A 27,034-nucleotide genomic window follows, 5' to 3' on the forward strand; every position below is an offset into this window, starting at 1 on the left:
CCTGCCCGGTGGAGTCGCACGGTAGAGTCGATGGTCTTTACACTCTTCGGTCTTCAGACGACCATAGCCGCGACCGCTTCCGCGGTAAACTAAGCTTCTTTTTAATTTGTTTAACAAAACTCAAATTGAATTCAGCTGGACACACTTTCCTGTTTATCCCAACAAATGGCCAAGCAAAGCGCACGACACTGACGAGGTACGCGATACAGTACGAGACCAAACGCCATTTCAGCACATCTCCACAGTTTAAAAAAAACATTTAAAAAATGTTTTGTTTAAAATGAGTAGGAAGTTTTAAGCAATGAAACTTGCAGGATGTTTTAATGGTACAAATACCTCTTATATGCCAAAAGATCAAGACAAATTAGATTTCTCATGTCATGACCCCTTTAAATACACACTCATACTACTGTTCAAAAGTTTGGGGTCTGTAAGTTTTTTTTTTTTAATTGTTTGCATAAAAAAAAAACCTGTGAAACTGTTATTGTAAAATGTTATTACAGTTTAAAATAACTTTACTTTTTAATATATTTGAAATTGTACTTATAAATATCACATGATCCTTCAGAAATCATTCTAATGTGCATTTTATTATCTTTTATTAATTTTTGAAAGAAAAAACCACAAGAGCTGTGGGTAGAATGGCCTTTTTTATTCTTAGAACCCAGCACTTTTGATTCTAGTAGTATAGTATGAGATCATCAACACAGGAAGTTACGGTGCCCGTAAGGTGACACGTTCGGTTCACTTAGTTTTGTCGTGGCCACGAGATATTAATTTGAGGGAACATCATATTAACTCGTGGGAACGTGATATTATGCCGTGGCCACAAGATCATTTTGTCGAGGTAATGACATCCGTATGTCGTGGCCTCGAGATGCTATGTTGAGGGAACGACATCCATTTCTCGTGGCCACGAGTTTAATGCGTAAACAAACCTGCGTGACCATAGCAACCCGGGATTATCAAAAATAGATAAAACATTTTTATTAACATTAAACATTTAATTTAATATTTGTATATTATTATTTGTATTATTATTATTTGTATTATTATTACATTAACTTATTAGGGCTATATTTTTATATTTATTGTTATATATGCTTATTTCCCCTTTCAATTTGTGTATCGCTTTACCTAGTTAAGGTTTTGTACAATTATGCTAGCATTTGCTAGCCTACCATATACTTTGTAAATAAACGCCTGACAATTATTCCAATAAAGGTTTGACTTTGTGTGATGATAAATGAGCGTGTTGTGTTTTCATTTACAAATGAAACTACATGAATGATTGATTCCTCAACAAAACACTATAGTATTTATAATTAAGGTCTATTAATTAGCCGAAATAAAATGAAATATATGTTCAATTTAAACTGCATTCCAGCAAAAATTCCAGTCAGCAAAATCAAAGCTTTATTGGCATGTTGAGCATTGAACAAAAGTATTCAGAACGTTAAGTAAAGAGATCGAAATGAAGGGAAAAAATTAATATAACGAATATAAAAATATAACCAATAATATGTGACGTGATATGTGGCCAAGTATGGTGACCCATATTCAGAATTAGTGCTCTGCATTTATCCCATCCAAAGTGCACACACACACACACACATTCAATTTGTGTATCGCTTTACCTAGTTAAGGTTTTGTACAATTATGCTAGCATTTGCTAGCCTACCATATACTTTGTAAATAAACGCCTGACAATTATTCCAATAAAGGTTTGACTTTGTGTGATGATAAATGAGCGTGTTGTGTTTTCATTTACAAATGAAACTACATGAATGATTGATTCCTCAACAAAACACTATAGTATTTATAATTAAGGTCTATTAATTAGCCGAAATAAAATGAAATATATGTTCAATTTAAACTGCATTCCAGCAAAAATTCCAGTCAGCAAAATCAAAGCTTTATTGGCATGTTGAGCATTGAACAAAAGTATTCAGAACGTTAAGTAAAGAGATCGAAATGAAGGGAAAAAATTAATATAACGAATATAAAAATATAACCAATAATATGTGACGTGATATGTGGCCAAGTATGGTGACCCATATTCAGAATTAGTGCTCTGCATTTATCCCATCCAAAGTGCACACACACACACACACAGCAGTGAACACACACCCGGAGCAGTGGGCAGCCATTTATGCTGCAGCGCCCGGGGAGCAGTGGGGGGTTCGTGACTATCGCACGTAATACAGTCCGGTAGCCAAGGCCTATGGTTAATATAATAATTTAATAATGTAATAATGTCTATAATAAATAATATAATAATTTCTTAATTCAAAATAAAATATTAATGAATTTATCTCTGATTATCCCGGGTTGCTATGGTCACGCAGGTTTGTTTATGCATTAAACTCCTGGCCACGAGAAAAATATGTGTTCCCTCAACATAAGAAGTCGTGGCCACGAGAAATGGATGTCGTTCCCTCAACATATAATCTCGAGGCCACGACATAAGGATGTCGTTACCTCAACAAAATGATCTCATGGCCACGACATAATATCACGTTCCCACAAGTTAATATGACGTTCCCTCAAATTAATATCTCGTGGCCACGACATATTATCACGTTCCCACGAGTTATTATGTCGTGGCCACGACAAAACTAAGTGAACCGAACATGTCACCTTATGGGCACCGTAGGAAGTGGAAAAAAATGCTGTGCTTGTGCTTCAAACCGTTTGGTGGGTTGAGACAACAAGTCTCCCGATGATGTAGTGGGCTCTCACAGATGGAAAATATAGCTGTGGGGGGTCAGGATTAAAAAGAGAACAACTCCCCACAGGATTCAACTCTAATTCCACTTTTGCTCTAAAGTGGACAAGTTGCTATTTTTAAACGCCGTTTATTTCTCTTGGCTTGTCTGATCAGTGAGAACCATTGAGCTACGAGTGCTTTTCAGAAAAGAGTGCTTTACTACCAGCATGACATGAGCTGAGTCCTGATTGTTAGTCAACCATTACAACTCCCATTATGTTCAAGTGAACATCGCATGGTGTAGCTATTATTGTTCTTTTAGTTGGTTAAGCAAATTAATCACATAAGTTTTTCAGTTGAGTCACTTTGGTATTTTAGCGCGCTCGCAGACATGGTGTGCACTCTTGTTAAATGCATTTAACAGCATCTACTTCAAGATTGAACATTCCCCTTTACACGCTTCCCCAGTGAGCTCTTGGAGAAATGTGACGTAGTAGCACTAGAGAGCTTCTCTCTGGGTTCGAGTGGTACTTAAATTAGTCCCCAACCTAACGAAGAAGTCTTCAAAGCAGATTTGTGATGCTGATGGCATAGACACTCTGCCTGGACTCAGCACAACAAATACAAATAAGGGCATAGTGAGCTTGGCTTCTTTCTTAGGGCTGTGTGTATGTGTGCTACTGAATGCTAATTAAGCCATAGGAGCTTGTTTTTTATTGATTTGAACCACTAAATCCCAGTGTAAATATATCTTAAATGTATAAAATAATTTGCCTCATTACCAGTCATTTATATGAACTTATTGACGGCTATCAGACTGATAATGTATTAATCATTAAAGTGTTGTTATCCTTTTAAAGGTAGGGTATGTCATTTTTCAAAAGCACTTTAGAAAACTGATTCGGGCCGAATAGCAAAACAAACTTGTAGCCAATCAGCAGTAAGGGGCGTGTCTACTCGTGATGTGGAAAAGAGAGCTTTCAGTGCATGGGACGGACATTAGCCGAGCCGAGCGACAGCAGTGATGGGAAGTTCGGATCATTTTACCGACTCGGGACCTTTGAGTCTCGTTCAGCAAAATTAACAAATCTTTTTTCGAGTCATTTCGTTCATTTCGTTCATTTTAGCAAAATATAATTAAAATTTTACGTGTTACTTCCCTAAAATGTCTACTACTTACGCAAACGTTGATCACACTACAAACAATACAAAACTGCTATAAGAAACAGAAAAGATGAATTCATTGTTTACCCGGGTCTTCAGTCAATGATCAGCTCACCTCACCTCTTATCTGACAAATCTTCGGGTTTGAGTCGTTCGTTCATCACTTGACAGCCCCATACGCTTTAACCAATGCAGTCTGAGCCAGAAAGAGAATTGATTAGTTCATCTCTCGAGTCTTTCGAATTATTCATTCTTTTGTCACATGACGTGACAGCATTGGATAGAGACATTAGTTAATTTACAAGCTTCCTTACAAACGGGTGCATAGTTATTATTATTATTATCATCATTATTATAATTATTATTTACTCTTACAGTTACGTGATGCGTTTCTGGTCTCAAATTGTAGCTTTTTACTTCTTACAGTTTATAAATGTGTAAATTTCTGTCATTATGATTCTTTTCCATAACACTGAATGTTGTAACAAAGGAAATGAAGAGTTGTTTATTATTATTAAGTCTCTTTCTGGCTCAGACTGCATAGGGTAAGCTTATGGGTCTGTCACATGATGAACGATCAACTCAAAAAACCCGAAGACTCGAGAGATGAACTAATCAATACTCTTTCCGGCTCAGACTGCATAGGTTAAACTTAAGGGACTGTCACGTGATGTACGAATGACTCAAAAAACCCGAAGACTCGAGAGATGAACTAATCAATTCTCTTTCCGGCTCAGACTGCATAGGTTAAACTTATGGGGCTGTCACGTGATGAACGAATGACTCGAAAAACCTAAAGACTCGAAACAGGTGAACTACTTGACTAATTCTAGTACAGAACCTATAGGATGTTGCGGATGCGCGACTGAAGGAATCACTCCCCAAGACGACTCGTTCTTCCCGAGTCACATTAAAGATTCGTTCAAAATGAACGAATCATTCAAGAATGACCCAACACTAAGCGACAGAAAGATAGAGATGGCGGATAAAAAACAAAAGAGGAAAACGTCTGCGGAACGATAAGGCAAGAAGTAGGACCTGTCTAAATATCGGATCAGCTTTCCAGCGCTGGAGAGAACTCAAGGAGCGGAGGCCTGCGATCGGACGCCGAGGTTGCTTTGTTTCTTCTCAATAGGTGAGTAACACCGTGTCTACAACAGCTAAAGTCTGCCTACAGTGGACGCGATCAAACGACTGTTGAAAACCATTTGAAATTTGTGTCAGCACGTCATAAATAGAACCCGGCAGCAATTTTCTGTCGGGGATTTGTTGTGCCGCGCCACTCACGTCCGATGTAGACATGGTGTAACATTGGTTTTGCTTTGTTTCACAGAACTAATCGTTGCCTGGGTTGCGTACGTATATGTGGGGAGGAGCTATCAAAATAGGGGCAAGACCCTTTTGGGGTAGGGGCGTGTTTGTTTTGGTGATTTCAAATATCAACATTGGCTACCAGAAATCGCTTACCCTGCCTTTAAGTCATGACAAAACAGCAGTTTTACCAGACGTGAATCAAATATGCACTAGTAATGCAGCAGTTAAACAGGACACCTTACATGAGAACACAACTAGGGACGTGTGTATATACTAGTGCATAGGGCTGAGAAATGTATAGGTAAAATTATACCTCAATATTTTTCAGTTGTTTGATGATATTTGATACATATTCAATATATATGTATTTGTTATTAAATGGCTCATAGGAACCAAAACAATAATGAATAATAATATCAATTAATATGAATAATAATAATCACAGCATGTTTTTCCACACAGTTCTTTACAAAATGAACACATGAAGAGTTATATTTAATCATTTTCATTTATATTATGCACCAATGACAAAACATAATGAACAGCAATATTTACGAACTATTTATGTACTATTACTTTTACTTTTACTTTTAGTAATTTAGCAGACGCTTTTATCCAAAGCGACTTACAAATAAGAAAAAGTAATTAAAACTAAAAGCTAAAACTCTATAAATATGATATATATATACACACATTTAAGAAAATAAAAGAAATGAAAGAAAAATTACAAATGCATACAACAACATTTCAAAACTAAACATTTAAATGAAAACAATAAAATAAAGCTAAAAACAATTCAAAATATTAAAAGAACAAAAGGTGAGTATAATAATGATTCTAACATAACACTAAGCCAAACACCAAAAAACAACTACATATGTGTATGTACAGCCACACACATATACATGTGTGTATATATATATATATATATATATATATATACAATTTCATTTCCATTTTGTATGTTGAAGTACTGAAATAACTAAAATTAAATAAAACTAAAACTTAATAAAAAACCTATATAGACATAATAAAAACTAATAAAATGACAACATTACTACAACTGTAACTAAAACTAAAATAGATAACTAATACAAATCAAACTACATTAGTTCATCAGTAATCCTAAAAAAAATAACACTGAGCCAAACACACATGCTAAAACAACAACAACTTACTGACACATAGTAAGAAATGGTTATAAAAAACTGAAACAGTAGTGAAACAAGTAATAGGAAAGAGGAGAAATAAAAAGCGATACTTATTATTATTACTTATTACTTATGCATCATCACTCAAAAATGTCTATGAACATCTCGGCATCTATTATTGCTAAAGCACATTTTTGAGTGATGATGCAAATTAATTGTTAAATGAGACTTTTGAATCAATTAACTGCAACAGCCAGTTTGAAATGAATCTGACACATTAGTTCAAACACTGTTTCATCTCTGTATTAGCAGTGTTAGAATGGCAAAACAGTCTAATGACACAATCTGTATGAATTACAATGGCCAAAAAAACACATTAAGTTTAATATGATATTGAGTCTGTCTGAAGCTTTTGTCAGGTGTGATTCTCACTCCTTTCGGTTGGAATCGTCTTGAAATTGCAAAGAGAGGCACTTAACATGAAACTTTATTTATTTAAGCCTAAAGTGCCAATGAAAGTAGCAAACATATCTTGTTTATTTTGCATTTGTATTTGATGTTAGATTTATTTCATGATAATAAACAGCTAAAATTGTTCAGATTGAGAATAGCTAGTGTTTTAAATATTTGATTCCCTTATTTAGAATCAGAATCAGAAGAGCTTTATTAACAATTATGTTTACACACACAAGGAATTTGACTTGACGACAGGAGCTTCCTGTGCAGAAGAAAGTACATACATAGTTCTGTCAGGACCACTATCGTCAAAGATGATTGACAATTAGCATACAGTTTGGATTGGCGGTATGGTTCCGTTCTGGGCAAGAACTCCCTGCGCATCCATGCAGCCTAGCATGGATGAGAGCAGGGAGAGCAGCGATAACCCCCCCCCAGGGTAAACAGAACAGAACAAACATAAATGTATTGCAGATATCGTTAAAGTTCAATAATGTTATGTACACATTTTAGAATTAGTCAGATTCAAAGGAGAATCAGAAGGCTGAATCCTGACTGACAGAGGAGGAGTTGGGGATGGAGGAGGGTAATTAGCTATTGAGCAATGCGAAACTGCTGATACTACTGCGGGACCTTATATATGAATGCTTAGATAGGTGTCGTATTCCGATAGGTTGATGGGGATCAGCTGAGAGTCAGGTGATGCGAGCTTGACTAACATGACCTGCCAGAACTAACGCTACGCTAGATTGCAGACATACATGATAGTGCAGACATACATAGGAATAACACAGTATGGATGGAATAGCCTATAACACTAATATAAGAGAGAGAAAAAAACAGAAATTAAATCGAGGGGTTATGACGTCATTGGCAGGCAACACAATGACACTATGGACACAGTCCGTGTCACTAGTTAAAATTGCTTATTTCTCTGGATTTAAACATTCTTCAAAACATTTGGGATAATGTAAGTACACAAGTCAGCAAAATATATAACACTGTTCTAGTGGTTTTTGGATATTTTAATAAAAAAATCTTACATATTGTGCCTTTAAATTTGTAATTTTTTTTTAATTTGTAATTTTACATTATTTAAATTCACTTGTATTTCTTTTGCATAAATAGATAGTGTTTTATCTGTTTTATGTTTTACATGCTCCCATTGAGGTTATAAAAAATGCCCATGAAAATCAATTCTTGGTATAGAAAAGTAAATTAATAAAACAATGAAATCCACTGATCCTGTTTGTGTGATTGCAGCCCAAAGGTTTCCGGAGATACTCTAGTTCCCCTCTGCTGATTCAGGAACAGTTTGGCTGCATTAGGGAGGTGATGCCTATTGGTGAGCAACATGCAACATTTATTTATTCTTTTACTTCTGCACAATATGCCATAGCATCACCAGCTTGAATATCTTGTTCACTGATATTTTGTAGTATTTTGACATGTCTTTTGTTCTAGCCTGTGGCAGTAAAGTTGACCCGGTGTATGAGACTCTGAGATTTGGAACCTCTCTGGCACAAAAGACCAAGCGGACCAGTGGATCAGAGTCACCACAGAGAACCACTGTAAGAAACACTTGTTCAGTACGGTCACATTTTTCATACCTTTTAAAAAATACATTACTCCAATTAGTGTTTCTAAGTTAATTATTTAAAATATAATTTTAAACAGTGATGTAAACAAATGTTTTTGTGAACAGAATTGTCAAATAATATACAAACCCGATTCCAAAAAAGTTGGGACACTGTACAAATTGTGAATAAAAACAGAATGCAATGTGGAAGTTTCAAATTTCAATATTTTATTCAGAATACAACATATCAAATGTTTAAACTGAAAAAATTTATAATTTTAAGGGGAAAATAAGTTGATTTTAAATTTCATGGCATCAACACATCTCAAAAAAGTTGGGACAAGGCCATGTTTACCACTATGTGGCATCCCCTCTTCTTTTTTAACAGTCTGCAAACGCCTGGGGACTGAGGAGACAAGTTGCTCAAGTTTAGGAATAGGAATGTTGTCCCATTCTTGTCTAATACAGGCTTCTAGTTGCTCAACTGTCTTAGGTCGGAAGTTGCATACAATTTTATTTGATGGGGCACGTGACAGTTTGAATAGATGTAATAGTGTAGATGTGTGTGTGTGTGTGTGTATGTGTATGTGTAAGAGAGAGACTGGTCATAGTAAACATGCATCCATCATTTACCTGCAGGCAATCTGCTTCAGTTTAGGCTTTTAAAAAGATTGATAATGCATTTTAAAATGTGTGTCTGCTTGGCTGCTTGTGCAGAGAGTGAAGCGCTTGTGGTAAAAATGGTGATGATTATTATGATTCATTCAATAAAACACTCAAGACAATTCAATTTAATCTCCTTGAGCTGTTCTCTGCTCTAGTCTTAATTCAGGTCCATTATTTCCTCTCTACACAAGACGTTTTTTTGTTCTTCTATTAGAGTCATTAACATGGGGATGCAGTTTCTGTTATAAAACAAGAAGTTTGTCACCATTATGTTATTTGTTATTTATAGCAACGTATTTGGTCCTTGTCATTTATTCGCAATTGTAGTACGTTAATACAAAGTTAATTTTTTTGTACTCACATTTATTCTATCTGTGTATGCATGTGAATGTTTAAACCATCTAATATGCAGTTACTACGGTTGTAAGGGAATCTAAGGGGCCCAGATGTAATGTTTTACTGCTTGAAACAAACACAGGCACACACACACCCTGGAAGGAAGTGATGGTCAGCTTCAGATAATGCCTCTCTAAAGCAAATATGACCAAAAAAGGGAGAGAATAAGATGAAAGAGAGAGAGAAAAGATAGAGGACACAACATGACAGAATGAAGCCAGGATGAAATAAATCATATTATTTGCAAAAGAAATATAAGTTTGTATGGCATTTAATAGATGTAAATCTCTGAATAATAAGCAGTTAATATTCATCTTTTCATGTTTATCAGACAAAGACGTTTCTTAGGACGTGTATGTGAGAGAATTTATGTGTTATCGTTTGTTCAGACCAGTGACGTGGCTCAGGTGCCAGAAGAAAAGACGGCCCACAGCAGTCGAGCTCAACTCACCAGGAAACCCAGTGACAACGGTAAGATCCCTGTTCGTGTTATGTAAAAACAAAAAGTCCTAAATAAGGATAGAAATTACAAATGTAAAAAATGATTCATAATAAAATAATTATATTCAATAATTAAATTCTACAATTTCCTAATCAAATAAATGTAATATTAATTTATAAGCACTATTTATTATTAAAGTATGACTAAAATAACCCCACCTATGATAAAACTGACCCAACAGAAACAGCTCATGTGAATCTGATCTTCTATCCCACAATCCTCCTTTTAACTCCAAACTGCTAGCTTCTGATCGCTGGGAAGAGAGACAGAAACTTAATTCTCTGGTGCCACGTAGGTGCCAGCATGACCGAGAAACTCTAGTATTTTGGGGTAATCAGTCCACCACTCTGAACAATGACCCACTACAACTGCATCATTCATTTAACCTCATGCAAGGTTTATTCTGTCACGATCAACAGTTTTTACTCATTGATTTTTCTTGTGTTGTGTGTTTTAGTTTTTACGCCCCTGGAGAATGGAACAGAACATTTTCATATTGCTGAAAGGAAATCAGAAGAATCACCTGTAAGCATCATAACAGCTCTCTTTGTAACACTTGGTATAAGATTCATAATGTTTATTAAGCCATTGTCCTGTGTCTATGGGTCAGTGTAGGCACCTAAAAATTTTGCTACCATGAAGCTGTTGAAGTTTCGCACTGTTATTCTCTAAGAAAGAAGAAACGGTAAAGTTAATTGAACACACATTGTCTTGGCGGGCATGTTGTCACACTACTGTATATCTGGTTAGTATAGCAGAATTAAACAGTAAAACTATTATGAGGTGCAGTAATGGTCAAATAAAATTAAAGGGTCATATGACGTTGCTAAATGACGTTGATGATGTATGAAGTTGTTTGAGTGAGGCATTTTAGAAAGGCGTGGTTGAGTCTTAACTTTTAGAAAGAATTTATCTTTGGGTTTGAGACTTTAAACTTTGCGACTTTACGGTAGGGCTGGACAATAATTCAATATCAATATGTATTGATATTAATATCGATTAAAGCAAGAAGCCATGGTTTACAGTGAATGTAGTTCCTCAGAATCAGCTGTGGTTGAAACAAAGTGGTTGCCGAGCAACACACAAACGTAAACAAAGGTGTATGTTTGTAGAGTAATTTACAACAGCTTCAAATGTGGTTTAGCCAATCAGAATCAAGGACTGGCACTGTCCGTTTTATTATAATTTTTTTTTTTCAATTACTGTGATATGATTTTTAAACACATTTCCGATATTTCGATATACATTACCAGTTTTTCCCATACATTGATTTAGTTGTAGCGTTTTACTTCGTTGAATAAACATGAGCACTGCACGTTTCAAAATCAAAACGTGGTGCGAGTGTTTTATATGAATGTATCTCTGAAGGGAACCGACTGTCTTCAGAATAGTTTAGATGGCATTTTCATTTGATCTGATAAAGTAGTGTTCATGAGCGGAGCTGCTTTGATTACAGCCATTACTGGAGAAACCGCTGTTTCTACCGCTCTCAAAGCACCTCCTGCTGGCAGACAATGAATTTACATTTTCAATAAGCCCGTCTCCAGCAACATGTTTTTATTGTTGCTCTTTTTTTTATGAATTTTTTTCTGCAGCAACTCAGAGCACTTTTCATGTTCTTTATCCTGGCTGAAGCACATTTGTTTAAATCTATAAGAATAATCAGCCTACACTATCAGTCAAAAGTTTTTGAACAGTAAGATTTTTTAAAGAATTCTCTTCTGCTCACCAAGCCTGCATTTATTTGATCCAAAATAAAGCAAAAACAGTAAACATTTTTTAAATATTACTATGACATTTTACTATTAAAATGATTTCTGAAGGACCATGTGACTGGAGTAATGATGCAAAAAATTCAGCTTGGAAATCACAGGAATAAATTACATGCTAAAATATTTTCCAATAGAAAACAGTTATTTTAAATAGTACAAATATTTAAAAATATTACTGTTTTTGCTGTATTTTGGATTAAATAAATGCAGGCTTGGTCAGCAGAAGAGAATTCTTTAAAAAACATACAAAATATTACCATTCAAAAACTTTTGACTGGTAGTGTATGTTAGCCTATAGTTTAAAGTTAAAGATATTAATATTAATAAGGTGAGTTTGAGATGTTTATTTGACAGTGATTTCACATTTCTTGTTTGTATGAAGGCTAAATACAAATAAAAGGTGAACATTAATTTATTTGTGCTGGGTTTTTTCTAAAATATTATATAGTTTTATATGAGTATTCATAAGTTTGTAGGTACAGACAGCTGTTGTGGCCGTTCTTGGCAGTTTTTACGAGGCTTTTTTTTAATAGTGTTCATATTGATATCGGAATTATATCATATCGACCAAAATTAAGAAATATATTGTGATATAAATTCTGGCCGTATCTATATGCACAAACAGCTTGTAACACTCCAAAGACAAAGAAAGACATGTCATGACCCCTTTAAGAAATTATTTATTTAGTAAAGTAAGGATGCATTAAATTTACAGTAAAGTTTTTTTTATTATTACAAAAGATTTCTATTTCAAATAAATGTTGTTCTTTTGAGCTTTTTATTTATCAAAGAATCCTGAAAAAATGCCACAGTTTCAACAAAACTATTTTTCATAATATTACTAACTAAAAACCTTACAGCTACTGAGCTTTAGACAGAAGTCTTAACAACTAGTCCTGGTGTCCCTTGTTTGTTTCCTTCTTAAAATAAACTTTTTTGGGAGATTTCTGCTGTGTAGCACCAGTGCTTGAGACAGAGGTCATGATATTTCAGGCCTGAGGAAAATGATGCTTTTTATAATGATGCTTAGTCAGAATTTTAATTGTGTTGTGTCGATTCTTTCTGACATTGATATGAGGCAGCTAGCTTCACTTCATTCACACATGATTCTGAGTCAGGATTTAATCACCTCTGAACTATTCTTAGGCCAGTTGAGTGTGTGTGCGCCTGCTTGCACTCACAGTTTCCCAGGAGCTGGTGGAAAAAGTCCTATTTAAGTAACACCCCAACCTTAGCCAATATTTAAATCCTAGTAATGTTTGGATTGTGGAATCAATCTTTAACTATAACTCTATAACTCTATGGGGGAAGTTGTGGCCTAATGGTTAGAGAGTTGGACTCGTAACCCAAAGGTTGCAGGTTCGAGTCTCGTACCGGCAGGGATTGTAGGTGGGGGGAGTGAATGTATAGCGCTCTCTCCCACCTTCAATACCACAACTGAGGTGCCCTTGAGCAAGGGACCGAACCCCCAACTGCTCCCTGGGCGCTGCAGCATAAAAATGGCTGCCCACTGCTCCGGGTTTGTGTGGGTTCACTGCTGTGTGTGTGCATTTAGGATGGGTTGAATGCAGAGCACTAATTCCTAGTATGGGTAACCAAACTTGGCCACATGTCACTTCACTTTTTTCACTTTTATCTTCCTGGATTCTGAATTCTATTTTTTACATAAAGGCTTGTATTTATATCAGACTGAGAAATATTCACTGTAAAGATAGTAACTAGCCCCACTCTCCCCTGCACACATTTTCAGAAGAATTTCTGTTGATTTGTGATGTAATTTGTAATAGTCTCTTCCTGTTTATGTCCCTGTGTGTTTAAACTGTAGTCAAACAGAGAGCTGAAGAGGGACCCTCTGCAGCTCAGTACTTATGTGGCTTTGTTTGAATTTACCCCCCAAGATAACCAAGACCTAGAAATGAGGTGAGAAGAATACATTTTTAGCTGCTGTTTTATTCCTTTTCTATATTTATTTTGTGGTATCAACAGCAGATACTAGTATTTTATTTAGTAACCGCTATAATGAATACACACACACACACTGAGTTATTCAGTGTCACGGCTGATTTGAGTCTTCACACCTGTATCATGTGGTCATTTCCCTTTTCCCGTCCAATTAGTTGTCATGGCAAAGCACTTTGTTGTCTGCTGGACAATATCCTGGTGATAACGGTTAGCTCAGGGTTTCTTAATATGCAGAACACATACTGTGTGCTTACCTACAAGGACGCTCTTGTATAAACATGAATATTGATGGCAAAATGTTTTAAAAGTTTAGATGCTGACCTTGTGATTAAGGTGCAGTCACACTTGCTTCAGCTTTTGCTACGAATATGGCAATAGGACAGGGTTTCTATTTTAGTAATAAACAGATAATAATGATAAATTAATGAAAGTGAATGGTGCACAGTATTACCAATGTAACTCTTTGCAATAAATGCAGGCTGTTTAGGTTCTTCATAACAGGCTGAATGTGGACTTAGACATACAGTGCTATAAACGTATAGCATTATAAAGTTAAAAGTCCATGAACATTTAAACCTGTGGATCTCCCAGAGGTTAAATTTATAGAGTTTGTACAACTTGGTCTGGTACTTTGATTGTGACCACTGTGTTATTGTCCCTGCTGAGACTGATTCTGATTGCACACACATTTCTCTTTACAATCACTCACACAGTAGCACTTTCATTTCTTTTGGTTCAGGTCTGATTCTCAGAACCTCCACAGGAAGCGAAGACTGCAGATGACTGTTGACTTTGAATCCCTTTACATGTGCAGTTTCATTCCGGCCTTATGTAATGGAATGAAGCTATCACAAAATTTCAGCACAGCCTCATCAAACCTTGATCATAAATGAATTCCAAAATTAATTTCCTACTATTGAAAGGGAATGTTATGTCTTAATGTCTGTCCTAATGCGTTCCTTTCTCCCTACAGACCTGGAGATCGAATAATCCTGGCAGATGATTCCAATGATGACTGGTGGAAGGTACAATTATTACACATTTGCAGAATGTTTGATGAAAAAAGACTTTAATGGTTTAACCTTGATTGTCTCCAAAATGTGACATTCTACATAACTAAAAACTGGAAACTTTTAAACGACTTTTAAAATCTGAACTGATTTTACTAGGTATTATACACTTGCCGACTTTGCAGATGGTTACAGATTAAAAACTGGGCATCATGTACAGTACTAAATGACTGAGGATCACACATTACCAGACTTTAAAGTTGTTCAGAACACCACAAACTCATGCAAAAATGAATGTTCTGTAAAAACAAGCGTTGGTTGAAAGATATACGTATAATATATTTGATATCCTCTGACCAGATGGAATCTTTTAGCCTTGTTCAGACTGTCAGTCCATATCCTGTTTTTGTGAATCCGAGTTAATCGATTGACTGTCCACACTTTGTATCGCAACTGTTCAGATATGATTTGTGTATCCCGTGGTGCTCTTTCGTTTTAATATCTGCATTGATTTCTATAGCAATGATGTTGTGTTGGTATGGCTATGCTAATAACAACAATAACAGCAATTCAGTTTGTAATACAGATGTTGTCTGACAACATGATGCCATCGCACTGGATTATATTACGTTTTATGAGGCAGCAGCAGAAACGTTGGAAGCTGGAATGTGCGGCTTTATTCCATGCTGCTGTCTGTCAGCTCAAAGAGGTGTGTAGACCAGCAGTATATTATCATTTTCCACTTGACTTGCACTTCGCAACAACACAACCTTGTTTCTGCAAGGACGTTCAGCATGTTTTCTACAAACAACATCTGATGTGTTTACATTTTACATGGCACGAGAAAGTCACATAGGCAAAAAAGCTGCGCAAAATCTGATCTGAGCGGTTAGACTGAAACGGATCTTGATTTTTATTCTTTGTTGTTCACACTTGCTAAATAAGATTCAAAAATCGGATTTGGACTGACAGTCTGAACCATACTATAGTCTGAAGCTAGAAAATCTGCAGACTGGCTCTGACTTTGAGCAACCAGCTTTGACTCCTCCAAACTGTAAATTGGGAAAAGAAATCTGGGCAAAGCTCACAAATACATAAAAAGCAATACATAAATCTATATTATGCCATTTTAATAGAGCCATAATACTATTTATTATGGAGTTCACCACCAATACGTGGCCAACTTGATATTTGGTTGGTTCTTTTAAAATATTTCAAAACTGAATACATAGAAATTCTTAGGGACTAGTCAAAAGGAGAAAATGTGAAAACCATTTTCAGTGCTCTTCTCCAAGCATTTACAATTTCACGAGGACTGAAGCTTTCAAGCTTAAAAAGGACACAAAAGCACCATAAAAAATAAATGAAGTCTATATGTATTTTTATGGTACATGTGTGCTATATTCCAGTCCAAAGTTTAATGCTCTGTGATAGCTTTGTGTGAGAAACAGACTAACATTTATGTCTAAATTATTGACAGTATAAGATGAGTGACTGTGGGTTTAGATTGTTGTTCTCGTGTATTTTGCTAACAATTCCAGGGTGTGATTGAAGATAGAATAGGTTATTTCCCAGCATCCTTTGCGCATCAGGTGAGGGCGGGCGACAGGGTGTTCAGATGTAACCGAACCTTTATTGGCAGTAAGGAGCAAGGGCAGATCACCCTGAAGGAGGGACAAGTGAGTAGCCTCTAATCATTTCCAACTTGGATTCTCACCACAAACAGCTTGATAATGCTGCTGTATCGACACACTTTCAGATTTGTGTCAGCGGTGAGGATGAACACAATGGCTTCATCAGAGTAGCCAGTGGGAAAAAGAGAGGATTCGTGCCCTGTGACGTCCTGGAGAATATATGAAGTGAAAGAACCGAGAGAAGAGATGGTTTGTTTAAAGAAAAGGAAAGACTTCCCAGGGCGATGACTTTCCAGCACTGTCTCTGTGACTGTTTGAATGATCTATGAATCCACCTGTAGGGTGACCAGACGCTGGAGGGCTCGTCAGGAGGGATCAGAACAGCTCTGTTCTAACCCCTGTCTCCCTCAGTGACAAAGGAAGAATGTACAATGACTCCAAAGAGTATTTGGACATCTAAGTTGCACCTAAAAATGTATATATTTAATTTCATTAACTAACAAAACAAAACCATCTGGGAAAAAAATGCTGCCAGAGCTTTTCTCAAAACTAACGCTACTTTTTTAAGCCATTTTTTTAGCCCATCATACTTGCTGAATTAAATCCAATACTTGTTTCTTACTAAGTTGAGGTGATGAATCCAAACATAGTGTTTGTTTTCCTCTAGTTTTTTAAAGATAGTTATCATTTAAAACCTAAACTTATATTAGGTTAAAATAAATGTAATTTGGTTTGATATTTTGATATCTAATAATTTTCACATCTAGCTTAATTGTCCAAATACGTCTTGGGGCCATTGTTTGTGTGTTTCATTAACTGCTGAATGTCAGTGTCATGTTTTCTTCATCTATTCAATATAGCATCAACACTCACATTGTTTTGAAATATCTCAATTGTTAAGACAACATTTAATGCTTCATATATTTCCATAAAATCCAATACATGTTTAATGCTATGTAATATATGTTCCTTTTTAAGCCATTCTTTCCAATAAATGTGCAGGTGTATTTTGTTCTTTGACAATTACTTTAATTTAACTTGCAGTCCCAAAATTGTATTTTCCACTCATGCTTCTGAGAACCGAGCAGGAATGATCAGATCTCAGCTGTGTCAGGATTCTAAGTGTTTTCAGATGTTACTTCTAATTCAAAGCAGAACATACACATTCCTTGATCAAAAACAATCTCTGGGCTATGATAAAAGCATGTGGACAAGGGTTTCAGCAAACAGATCTTTTTTATCTTTAATGTCCTAGTGTGTTCAGATGTCTCTCAAACATATACAGTGCTGCTTGAAAGTTTGTGAACCCCTTGCAGAATCTGTGAAAATGTGAGTCATTTTAACAAAATAAGAGAGATCATAAAAATGCATGTTATTTTTTATTTAGTACTGTCCTGAGTAAGATATTAACATAAAAGATGTTTACATTTAGTCCACAAGACAAAAAAAATAGCTGAAATTATTAAAATAACCCCATTCAAAAGTTTGGGAACCCTTGGTTCTTAATACTGTGTGTGGTCACCTGAATGATCCACGACTGTTTTCTGTTTTGTGATGGTTGTTCATGAGTCCCTTGTTTGTTCTGAACAGTTAAACTGAGCACTGTTCTTCAGAAAAATCCTCCAGCTCCAGAAGCTTCATTCATTTATCTCTGCAGAAGGAAACACGATGCATTAAGAGAATTTGAAGATCAAGGTAAATTGTACTTAATTTGTTTTCCGGGAAACATGCAAGTATCTTCTGCTGCTTCCAAAGGGCAGTACTAAATGGAAAAAAATTATATTTCTACAAAATAAAAATTTGGACATCTTCGTCCTGTTCTTAATGCATCGTGTTTCCTTCTGCAGAATCAGTGAATGTTTGAACCTTTTTTTAATAGTTGTGTTTGAGTCCCTCAATTGTCCTCAGTGTGAAAAGATGGATCTCAAAATCATACAGTCACTGCTAGAAAGGGTTCAAATATGCAAAAGATGTTGGAAAACTGAAGAATCTGCAGGAGCTGGAGGATTTTTCTGAGGAACAGTGCTCAGATGAACTGTTCAGAACAAACAAGGGACTCATGAACAACCCTCACAAAACAAAAAACAGGCGTGGATCATCCAGGTGACCACACACAGTATTAAAGGGGTCATATGACGTTGCTAAAAAGAACATTATTTTGTGTATTTGGTGTAATGCAATGTGTTTATGCGGTTTAAGGTTAAAAAAACACATTATTTTCCACATAATGTACATTATTGTTGCTCCTCTATGCCACGCCTTTCTGAAACGCGTCGATTTTTACAAAGCTCATCGGTCTGAAAAGCGAGGTGTGCTCTGATTGGCCAGCTATCCAGTGTGCTGTGATTGGCCGAATACCTCCAGCGTGTGACGGACATCTTACACCCCTTACCATACTGTGATGCCCCGTCCTGGCGCGACGAGACAAAAACAATAAAACCCATGATAAACGAGGCATTTGTTGCATCCAGTGGGGACATAATTACTGATTATAATGACTTATACTGTCTTTTTACGCATTGCGTATCGCCTGCATTTGTGATCGGAGAAACGACAAACAACAAGCGCTACTCTACACTGCTCAAAACTCCAGTTTGAATCATCAGTGGCAAATTCTTTAAATATGAAAACGTACTTACAGGCTGTGAGTCAGAAGTGCCAGACTGTCCTTGCAAAGTTGGAATTGCCCCACTTTATCAAAACAGACACCGGCATTGTATGCAACTCTCCCAGGAAACAGTCCTCGTCCTCCGTAAAATGCGCTGCACACATCTGAATATTTGGGTTGGACTGTTCCGGAACAGTGTTGTAAATTCAACTTAACCACTGATTTCTAGTAGTGTCCTCTTTTGGAAGGCCAAACAAAGTAGTTTTGCTTTTACAACGAAACTCACAGCGTCTCCACGACATGGCGGCGGCGGCAACAATACTACAGCGAGAATAAAAGTTACGCCTTCTTTCTTTGTGTGAACATTTGGGGTGATGTAGATACAGTGGGGGAAAAAAGTATTTAGTCAGCCACCAATTGTGCAAGTTCTCCCACTTAAAAAGATGAGAGAGGCCTGTAATTTTCATCATAGGTATACCTCAACTATGAGAGACAAAATTAGAAAAAAAATCCAGAAAATCACATTGTAGGATTTTTACAGAATTTATTTGCAAATTATGGTGGAAAATAAGTATTTGGTCAATAACAAAATTTCATCTCAATACTTCGTTATATACCCTTTGTTGGCAATGACAGAGGTCAGCTCTCTTATTTTGTTAAAAGTACTCTAATTTAAATTTTAACTAGTCTGCAATGGGTTCACAAAATTTCAAGCAGCACTGTATGTGCTACATGTCATGTGTTCTAATGATCTTTTATTATTAAGACATTTTATTTTAGAAAAAGAAACATTTTGCTAAATGAAACTAAATAAAGCAGAGTTATGTATTGCTACACCATGACTAAAGAAAATTATTACAGTAAAGATTTTTTTAATTAATGTTTTATTCTTCTTCTTATTATTATTATTATTATTTATTTGAGTCTAGTCGTGGAAGAATAGGCATCATGTTTTGTTTTTATATGATACATAATCTGTCTTTTTATAAGATGTCTCATATAATTTAACTCATCTTGTCTGGTCTTTTGATATTTTAATTCGAGCTCAATGAAGCTGACTTATTGTACAGCATCATGATATTGCTGTGTATATACTTTATGTACAGAATTAAAGTTTATTTATTGATCTATTTATTGTCCTGAGCTTTTGTGTATTTAAGGAATTGTTCAACCAAAAATAAATGTATGCTGAAAATGTGCTCACCCACAAGCCATTCAAGATGTACAGTGGTGGCCAAAATTATTAGAGCACTAGTATTTTCACCAGCTAAAAATGGTTTTAAGTCAGTTATTTCTATCTTTTGCTGTAGTGTGTCAGTAGGAAATATCAGTTTGCATCCCCAAACATTCATTTTGGCATTAATTGTAATAATCCAGTGAGATTTTTGTTTGCACAAGGAGTCTGACAACAGCCAGTGCTCCACACAGAGATCTGATCTCATCATCATCCAGTCTGTCTGGAGAGACATGAAGAAACAGAATAAACTGAGACAGACTAAATCCAGAAGAACTGTGGCAACATCTCCAAGATGCTTTAAGAAACCTACCTGCAAATCTACCTGAAAAAAACTATGCACCTAGGGCAAAAGCTGCTTTAAACGCAAAGAATTGTCAAACCAAATGTTGATTTAATTTAGTTAATAGAAGTTAATTGATAAAGAAAATCTATTTATGACAATATTTTTGACAGCATCCTCATTTTACAGCATTTTTACACAAGTGCCTAAAACTTTTAACAGTACTGTAGCTTTGCAGGTAGGTTTCAAACAATTAAAATAAGTCTACATCACATTTAATAGACAACTAGATATGAAACATTGATTTAAAATACCTATATTATCTTAAAGCTACGCTAAAAACAAATTGTTACATTACAATATACAAAATAATTGGCCTAGCAACAAGACAAACGCAACAATTTTACAATAATATTAATACTGGAATTCTCTGAGGTAATTTTTACCACAACTAATAAGTGAATGCTGTGACTGATCAAAATATAGTACAGTAATACTATTCTAATACTAATAGGCACTACTACTAATAGAGTTGTGTAATAAAAAATAATGCCTGTTTAACATATGAGTGAATAAGATAGTAGGCTACCAGAGCAGAATTTCTGTTCGATAAAATCATGTTCAGCATCATTACACCAATCAGTACAAAAGTAGGCGCTGACGGCTGCAGGTGGAATTGGCTAAATGAGCTGCGTGCAGACATTGTTAATCACTGACTCCAGTTTTGCCATCGTCCTGTTCTGTGTCACTGCCGTCAGCGAGTCTGAAGTGCATCTGGTAATAGAGTTGGCCTCCTTAATTAGTTTGAGCAGATGCCTGGAAAGGTCTGAGCTGTTTTTGTTCATCCAGCTAACACACAGTGCTCACTACAGACTGGTAGAACGTCTCCATGGGATCGCCGGTGCTGTTCAAAACAATGCCAGGTTTACACGCACTGTGCAAGTTCCACCTTTATGCTGTTCTTTCTTGACACTGGAATATAAATTCTCCAGGGCATCTTTGGTCCAATTGTCGACAAACCAAGAAAAAAAAATGGATGGTGACAGAGATCAAAACATGATTAAAATCCCCCAAGGCAGTATTTTGGGTTTCTAGGGAGAGAATGCACTAATATAAAAGTAATTTTGCTTTGTTTATGTGCAGATTACATATTATTCATGCTTTGAGGAGAATATTAACATACATAAACTAATGTTTCCTAGTGTTTAGGAGCCACACGAGTTTGTATATAACATCTTGCCTTTGAAAGCATAGACAAAATATGGTAACAAGTGTCTGTTCAATGGATACAGAACTAAATGACTTTAAATCATGCATGCATACTAATTTAATTTAATTAGCAATGGAATGTGGAATAGTGAGAAGAAAGACTTACAGATTAGTCATATTCGTCTCTATCAGTGCTTGAAGTGGGCCGGTACGCAGTTATGCCCATTTTCGTCCCCCTGCCAAATTATGACCCCCCTCGTTGAAGGCACTACCTGATTCCCTAATCCTAACCCCTCCCCCACACCTACTCCTTAACCTACCAATACTATGGGGGTAATAATCTGTCGGGAGTCAGAATTGGGCACAACACCTGTACTGAGTCAAAGCATCAGTGTCTGGGTGATTAGAAATTACACTATAAAGCACACTACCCAGGAGGTTATTTGAAACCGGTAAATTTATGGAAAGTTCAAGATTCCAGTAAGGGAATGCATTAGTAATAAGTAATAAGTTTATACAGCGCTAATGCAAAGAAAACAGTGACAATTTCATCAGAGATGGCGGAGAGAATAGTGACTTGTGTCCAGATGGCAGTAAATTATTCTTTTCAGCGTGTATTTGGCATAAAGCACGAGTGTTTTATAGTGAATGCCGGCTGAAGGTGTTTTAGATTATGCGCTGGACAGTGGTTTAGTGATTCTGAATGGATCCGTATCAGTCAGGTTTAGGCAACAGGTTTAGTGGTCCGGTTTGGTATCGCAGCTTAACTGGTGCTTATTTATATTTAAAATGCTCTTGACAACTTTCTTTCTTTCTTTCGTTATTATATACATACATTGGGAATTATGAAAAGTAATTAATGAATTAAATTTTGTGAGGGGGTGGGGGGGGTACCTGCACTTCTTTTTTTCCACTTCAAGCACTGGTCACTATCATAATATTTGATTAAGAGAGTTTAACAACTGCAATGCCATTTTAATGTTTATTTGGTAACTGAATTAAGTGAATTATATGCATAGGCGGAGCGTGTGTAAGGCTGGGCAAGGCTTAGCCAGGAATGCAATGGCCAATCAGAGGCGTTCAGATCAGTCATCGATGAAACTCATCAGCTTTGTTGAGTTTTGCAAGTTTTGCGATCACTGACTGAATTCTGCGAATTCTCTCATCAAAAACAACAAACCGCAGATGTACGTACAATGTAAGTAAGGGATTAATTTCGCAGTGTAGACAGCTTCAGTGATTATAACGATAGTTTTGTTTTTTTGAGAGTGCGGTAGATCAAAGTTAGTGATAATGTAATTTCTGTACATAATTTATTCGCCATTTGAATAACTGTGGGAAGGATACGTTATATAATTATCAATTTATAATGTTTTAATTAAATTGTAATCACATTAAATACAAATTCACTCCCATTAAACATATTTTATTAGCCTACATGACACCCATGTCTGGTTCTTGCCTAAAAAGACAGGTTTATGATGTTTGTAGTTAATAGATTTGGCTGCTTTTAGCCTTATCCTGGAGTTGGTTCACCCTCCGCCTATGATTATATGTGATATGAAAAGAGAATGTTTGTAAATAACAATTATAGTAGTCAGTTTTGAAAAGAAAATACTATTTCAGTCTTTCTACTTAAAAATGTAATGTTTAATGCAATGTGTTACTTGTTTCTATCCTACATCATCCGCTGGAATGTGCGAACGACAGTTAGCGGAAGCTAGAGATTATGGTTTATAAAGTTTTAAATATGTATTTTTCTTACACAAATGCATCGATTCACTTTAGAAGGCTTTTATTAACCCCCCAGAGTCATGTGGAGCACTTTGTCGGAACCTCCTAAACTTCGCTTATTTACCATATAAATATAGTATTCAGGCATAACAGCAGGCAGTTGTCTATATTGATCATTGAAGACTGACACAGAGATGACAAAATCACTTATTTTTCTTCTGGCGTCCCAACTGTTCTGTTCAGGTGAGATTCACTCTTGTATTTGGAGTGTAAAATTAAGACCTTGTAACAAATTAAAACCCAGAATTCCAAATGTTAAAAAAACCTGAAGATCTCCACCATACTAGTCAGATTTTTTTTTTAAATTAAAATTAATGAGGGTAAACTTTATAATCAAGTTTTTAATGAACTTTTCACTTGAGTAACTGCTAAAAGAGATTTTTTTCATCATTAATAATTTTTAAATGTGGTATTTACCCACAGTTCTTTTAAATGTTGTTGTTATTTCATTTTTATTTAATATCAGTTTACATAAACTTTTCATATTTAGACAACAATTACAAACAATGTACATTGTATTATACAACATAAGCAAATGCAAATAAACTGAATTGTTGCCATGTCAATTCCTATAAAATTAATCTAGTCAATTCCTATAAAATTCTTCTCTTCCCTAATATGAATGTAATTGTCATACTTCCCTTTATGTACCAAAGTTTTAACATATTCTGATGTTCAGGCATTTCAGATGTTCAGATGGGAATGTCTCAGCAGCACTTTGACCATCCGAATCCTGTGAGGGAGATGGAGTTCAGTTATCATGACAAAGCAACGGAGAACAAACAGGTTAAATAAAGTGTATTCACTTACGCAGAGGAAAAATGCAAAATACAAATTTCTTTCCATGATCAATATTTCTCTTTATCTTTATCTCTCACTCAGTTTATATATTGTAGGGTTTGTAAGACCATCCTTAGAAAAGTGATATAATTTATTGGAAAAACAGCTTCTAAGGTTTGTAAAACATATTTGAACATATGTTAAGCATACTATAAGTTAAATGTTTTCCCTTGTTCTTGATTTGTTCTCATCTTTTCATAGGATGAGATTAATCGGCAGCTTGATAGAATTTGTGAAAAAATAAGAATAAGTGGTTGTAAAAGTTTTTTACAGAAATATAAAAATAAACTGGTCATTGATCTGCTCTCTGGAGACAAGGCAGGGACCATCTGTATAAAATTAAAACTGTGCAAACAGATGGACATGCAAACAATACAGTAATATGAATGCTTCAAGCGTAGAATTGCATTGTCATTTATGTTATAATTTGTTACACATGACAATAAAATTAAAGCTCAATAATAATCAGTTCTAGTGAGTTTGTTTTCAATTTTCTTGGGATAACCAAGAGTGTCCTCTACAGGTGATTTTGGGAGCAAATATCAAACCAGTTTTTTTTACATTTATAACTGTGTGTGTGTGTGTGTGTGTGTGTGTGTGTGTGTGTGTGTTAAAATAGGGTGTTTTAGCATATGCAACTGATACAGTGAACACATTCATTAAATACTGAACGAGAGAAAATCAATTCAGTTCCACCACCAGTTCACTACATGTACATTCAGGAAATATATGCTATGATAAAAACATGTTGAAAAATATGCAGAATTCCAGTCTTATAAAATGATTAAAAAAGATTAACAAATTCTAGACAGATGGTAAAGCAATGATGTGGAGAGTCATTTCTTTAAATATATTTCATTTACTGACGCTAAAAATTTCGCCAGGTTAAAAAGATAAATAATTAGAAAATAATAATAATCTAACTTCGTAATCAACAGGAAAAAAGTATTGATTAGACAAATCAAAACTTAAATGTATCCAACTGAACATAATGGTAATACAAATGGACCTGAAAGAAACCTAAACATTCATCCTAAGTCACCAAATGTTTAGGAACTACATGATAAATCATTAGTCACTTCCACCACAACTGCACACCAAAGGGAAAATTATTTGCTCTCATTGAGTTTATCGCTTATCAGCAACTTTCCACTAGAAGAACTGTTACAGGAGTTAAGTTAGCAGCTCTTTGTAGCTGTAGTGTAACAGTTAATGATTGATAGACCTTTTAGAATTTAAAATTTAAAAAAGATTAATCTACTGTTTTATATGTTACTGCAGTGGATGCACTTCTTGTATTGTTTTGTCCATTGGACTCGTTGCTTCTGCTGCATTTTTCTTTTGTTAATTGCTTGCTAAAAGAAAAACAGTAAATACAGTTATTCTAAAAGAAAAGACAAATGCCTGTCTAACAGAGCAACAAAAAAGCAGCCGTTTAGCACTGTGGTGTTGTGGGATTGCTTAACTTTTTTGTCAGCCCCTTACAGGACATGAGTAAGCAGTTTAACTTTCCAGGTGAAAAGAACAGCTAACTAATTTTCAGACATAAAAAGTGCATATTTTAAGTGCAGGTTTTCTTGTGTTCTCTTTATGATATAGACCTAAACACTGTCACACAAGCAAGGATTGTCATCACATTACAGTGACTTCAAAGGCATCATTTCATGAACTTTCATAAGACGTACTCTGTTACAACAGTGTCACACTGTTTTACTTAGCTCTTTGACACTGCTCAGGCTGTTCTTGTGGCTTTTCTTAGAGAAGGCGATAGAGAGAGAGAGAGAGAGAGAGAGAGAGAGAGAGAGAGAGAGAGAGAGAGGCTGGTGAGTTAAAGAAAGCAAATAGGAAAGTGAGAAAGAATCAGTACCTGATGATTTTAAAAGTATCTGAAACCATGTTACCAATCGTATATTTTCTTTTTCTGATCTCTTGCTCAGGTAAGATACAATTGCAATATTCCTAAAAATATTAGGTCTGTGTAAAGTCTTTGATTTATATACTGTGTCGTCATGAGAACTTTATCAACATTCAGTTGGTGTGAATTCAAATGTGCATTTCTTGAAAAGCCCTAGCAAAGAGTGAAAATGAAGCTCTTTCTGTTTGGTGGGATCCAGAGATACCTTCACATTCTGAAAGCTTAGACAGTTTGATGGACGGCTATGGAAATGACCTACCGGTATGTACAGCACTGTGCCATTTTACTCATTCATTAATATGGCCATTTAGCATAAAACTCACAAGATGTCGTTCAAATCACTGAATATCATTTTTCTGATTTTTTGACCTCATTCCCCATGCCTCACATTCAGAAAGTTCGGCCGAACATCATCTTCTGTTGTGTCTGCCAAGAGGCTATAAAACGGGCTAAGGCAGCGATCTATCAAAAGATGACACAGGTAACATTCAGTTGTCTAACTACTAATGTTTCTAATGGCTCTAATGACAGTTTATTATAATATAAAGCAGGATCATCATGACATTTACACAGTTATAATGATGAGTCAGAATAACGATTCACAACAATAAAAACCTTACTTTACAATAATTGAGAAAAAGCTCAAAAGTCATATCTTAATCTGATGTAAAGTTTGTGTTTAGCCACTTTAAGCATTACAGCAAATGAGTTTTATAAGATAATAGTGAGAAGTAGTAACATCAATGTGAATGTATTCACTCAACAGAGTCTGTTTTCTTAATTTCTGAATTCTGAATCCTAAAGTTTTATTCTGTTAATTTTTCCTGCTCTTTTA

The 27,034-nt window shown here is 35.5% G+C and overlaps 2 protein-coding genes across 3 annotated transcripts in view; both read left to right on the forward strand.

The window, feature by feature from the left end:
• The window catches only part of stac (SH3 and cysteine rich domain), a 36,709-nt gene extending 19,718 nt beyond the window's left edge, over window positions 1-16,991 (forward strand). For both annotated transcript variants that reach the window (XM_016269858.1, XM_016269859.1), the window contains 8 exons: window positions 8,059-8,140; window positions 8,260-8,366; window positions 9,826-9,907; window positions 10,396-10,463; window positions 13,536-13,630; window positions 14,646-14,697; window positions 16,224-16,361; window positions 16,442-16,991. In XM_016269858.1, coding sequence (XP_016125344.1) covers window positions 8,059-8,140; window positions 8,260-8,366; window positions 9,826-9,907; window positions 10,396-10,463; window positions 13,536-13,630; window positions 14,646-14,697; window positions 16,224-16,361; window positions 16,442-16,540 — 723 coding nt within the window. In that variant the 3' untranslated portion in view covers window positions 16,541-16,991. The remainder of the gene's footprint in view (window positions 1-8,058; window positions 8,141-8,259; window positions 8,367-9,825; window positions 9,908-10,395; window positions 10,464-13,535; window positions 13,631-14,645; window positions 14,698-16,223; window positions 16,362-16,441) is intronic.
• A 6,569-nt stretch (window positions 16,992-23,560) lies between these two features.
• LOC107583659 (antimicrobial peptide NK-lysin) lies at window positions 23,561-24,665 on the forward strand. Its single transcript, XM_071582379.1, is given in 4 exon segments — window positions 23,561-23,627; window positions 24,124-24,230; window positions 24,327-24,398; window positions 24,486-24,665. Coding segments are annotated over 4 exon segments (408 nt in total). The 5' UTR covers window positions 23,561-23,578.
• The last annotated feature ends 2,369 nt before the right edge of the window (window positions 24,666-27,034 follow it).

The sequence above is a fragment of the Sinocyclocheilus grahami genome, unplaced genomic scaffold (assembly GCF_001515645.1).
Source record: "Sinocyclocheilus grahami isolate Dianchi unplaced genomic scaffold, SAMN03320097.WGS_v1.1 scaffold54.1, whole genome shotgun sequence".
NCBI lineage: Eukaryota > Metazoa > Chordata > Actinopteri > Cypriniformes > Cyprinidae > Sinocyclocheilus > Sinocyclocheilus grahami.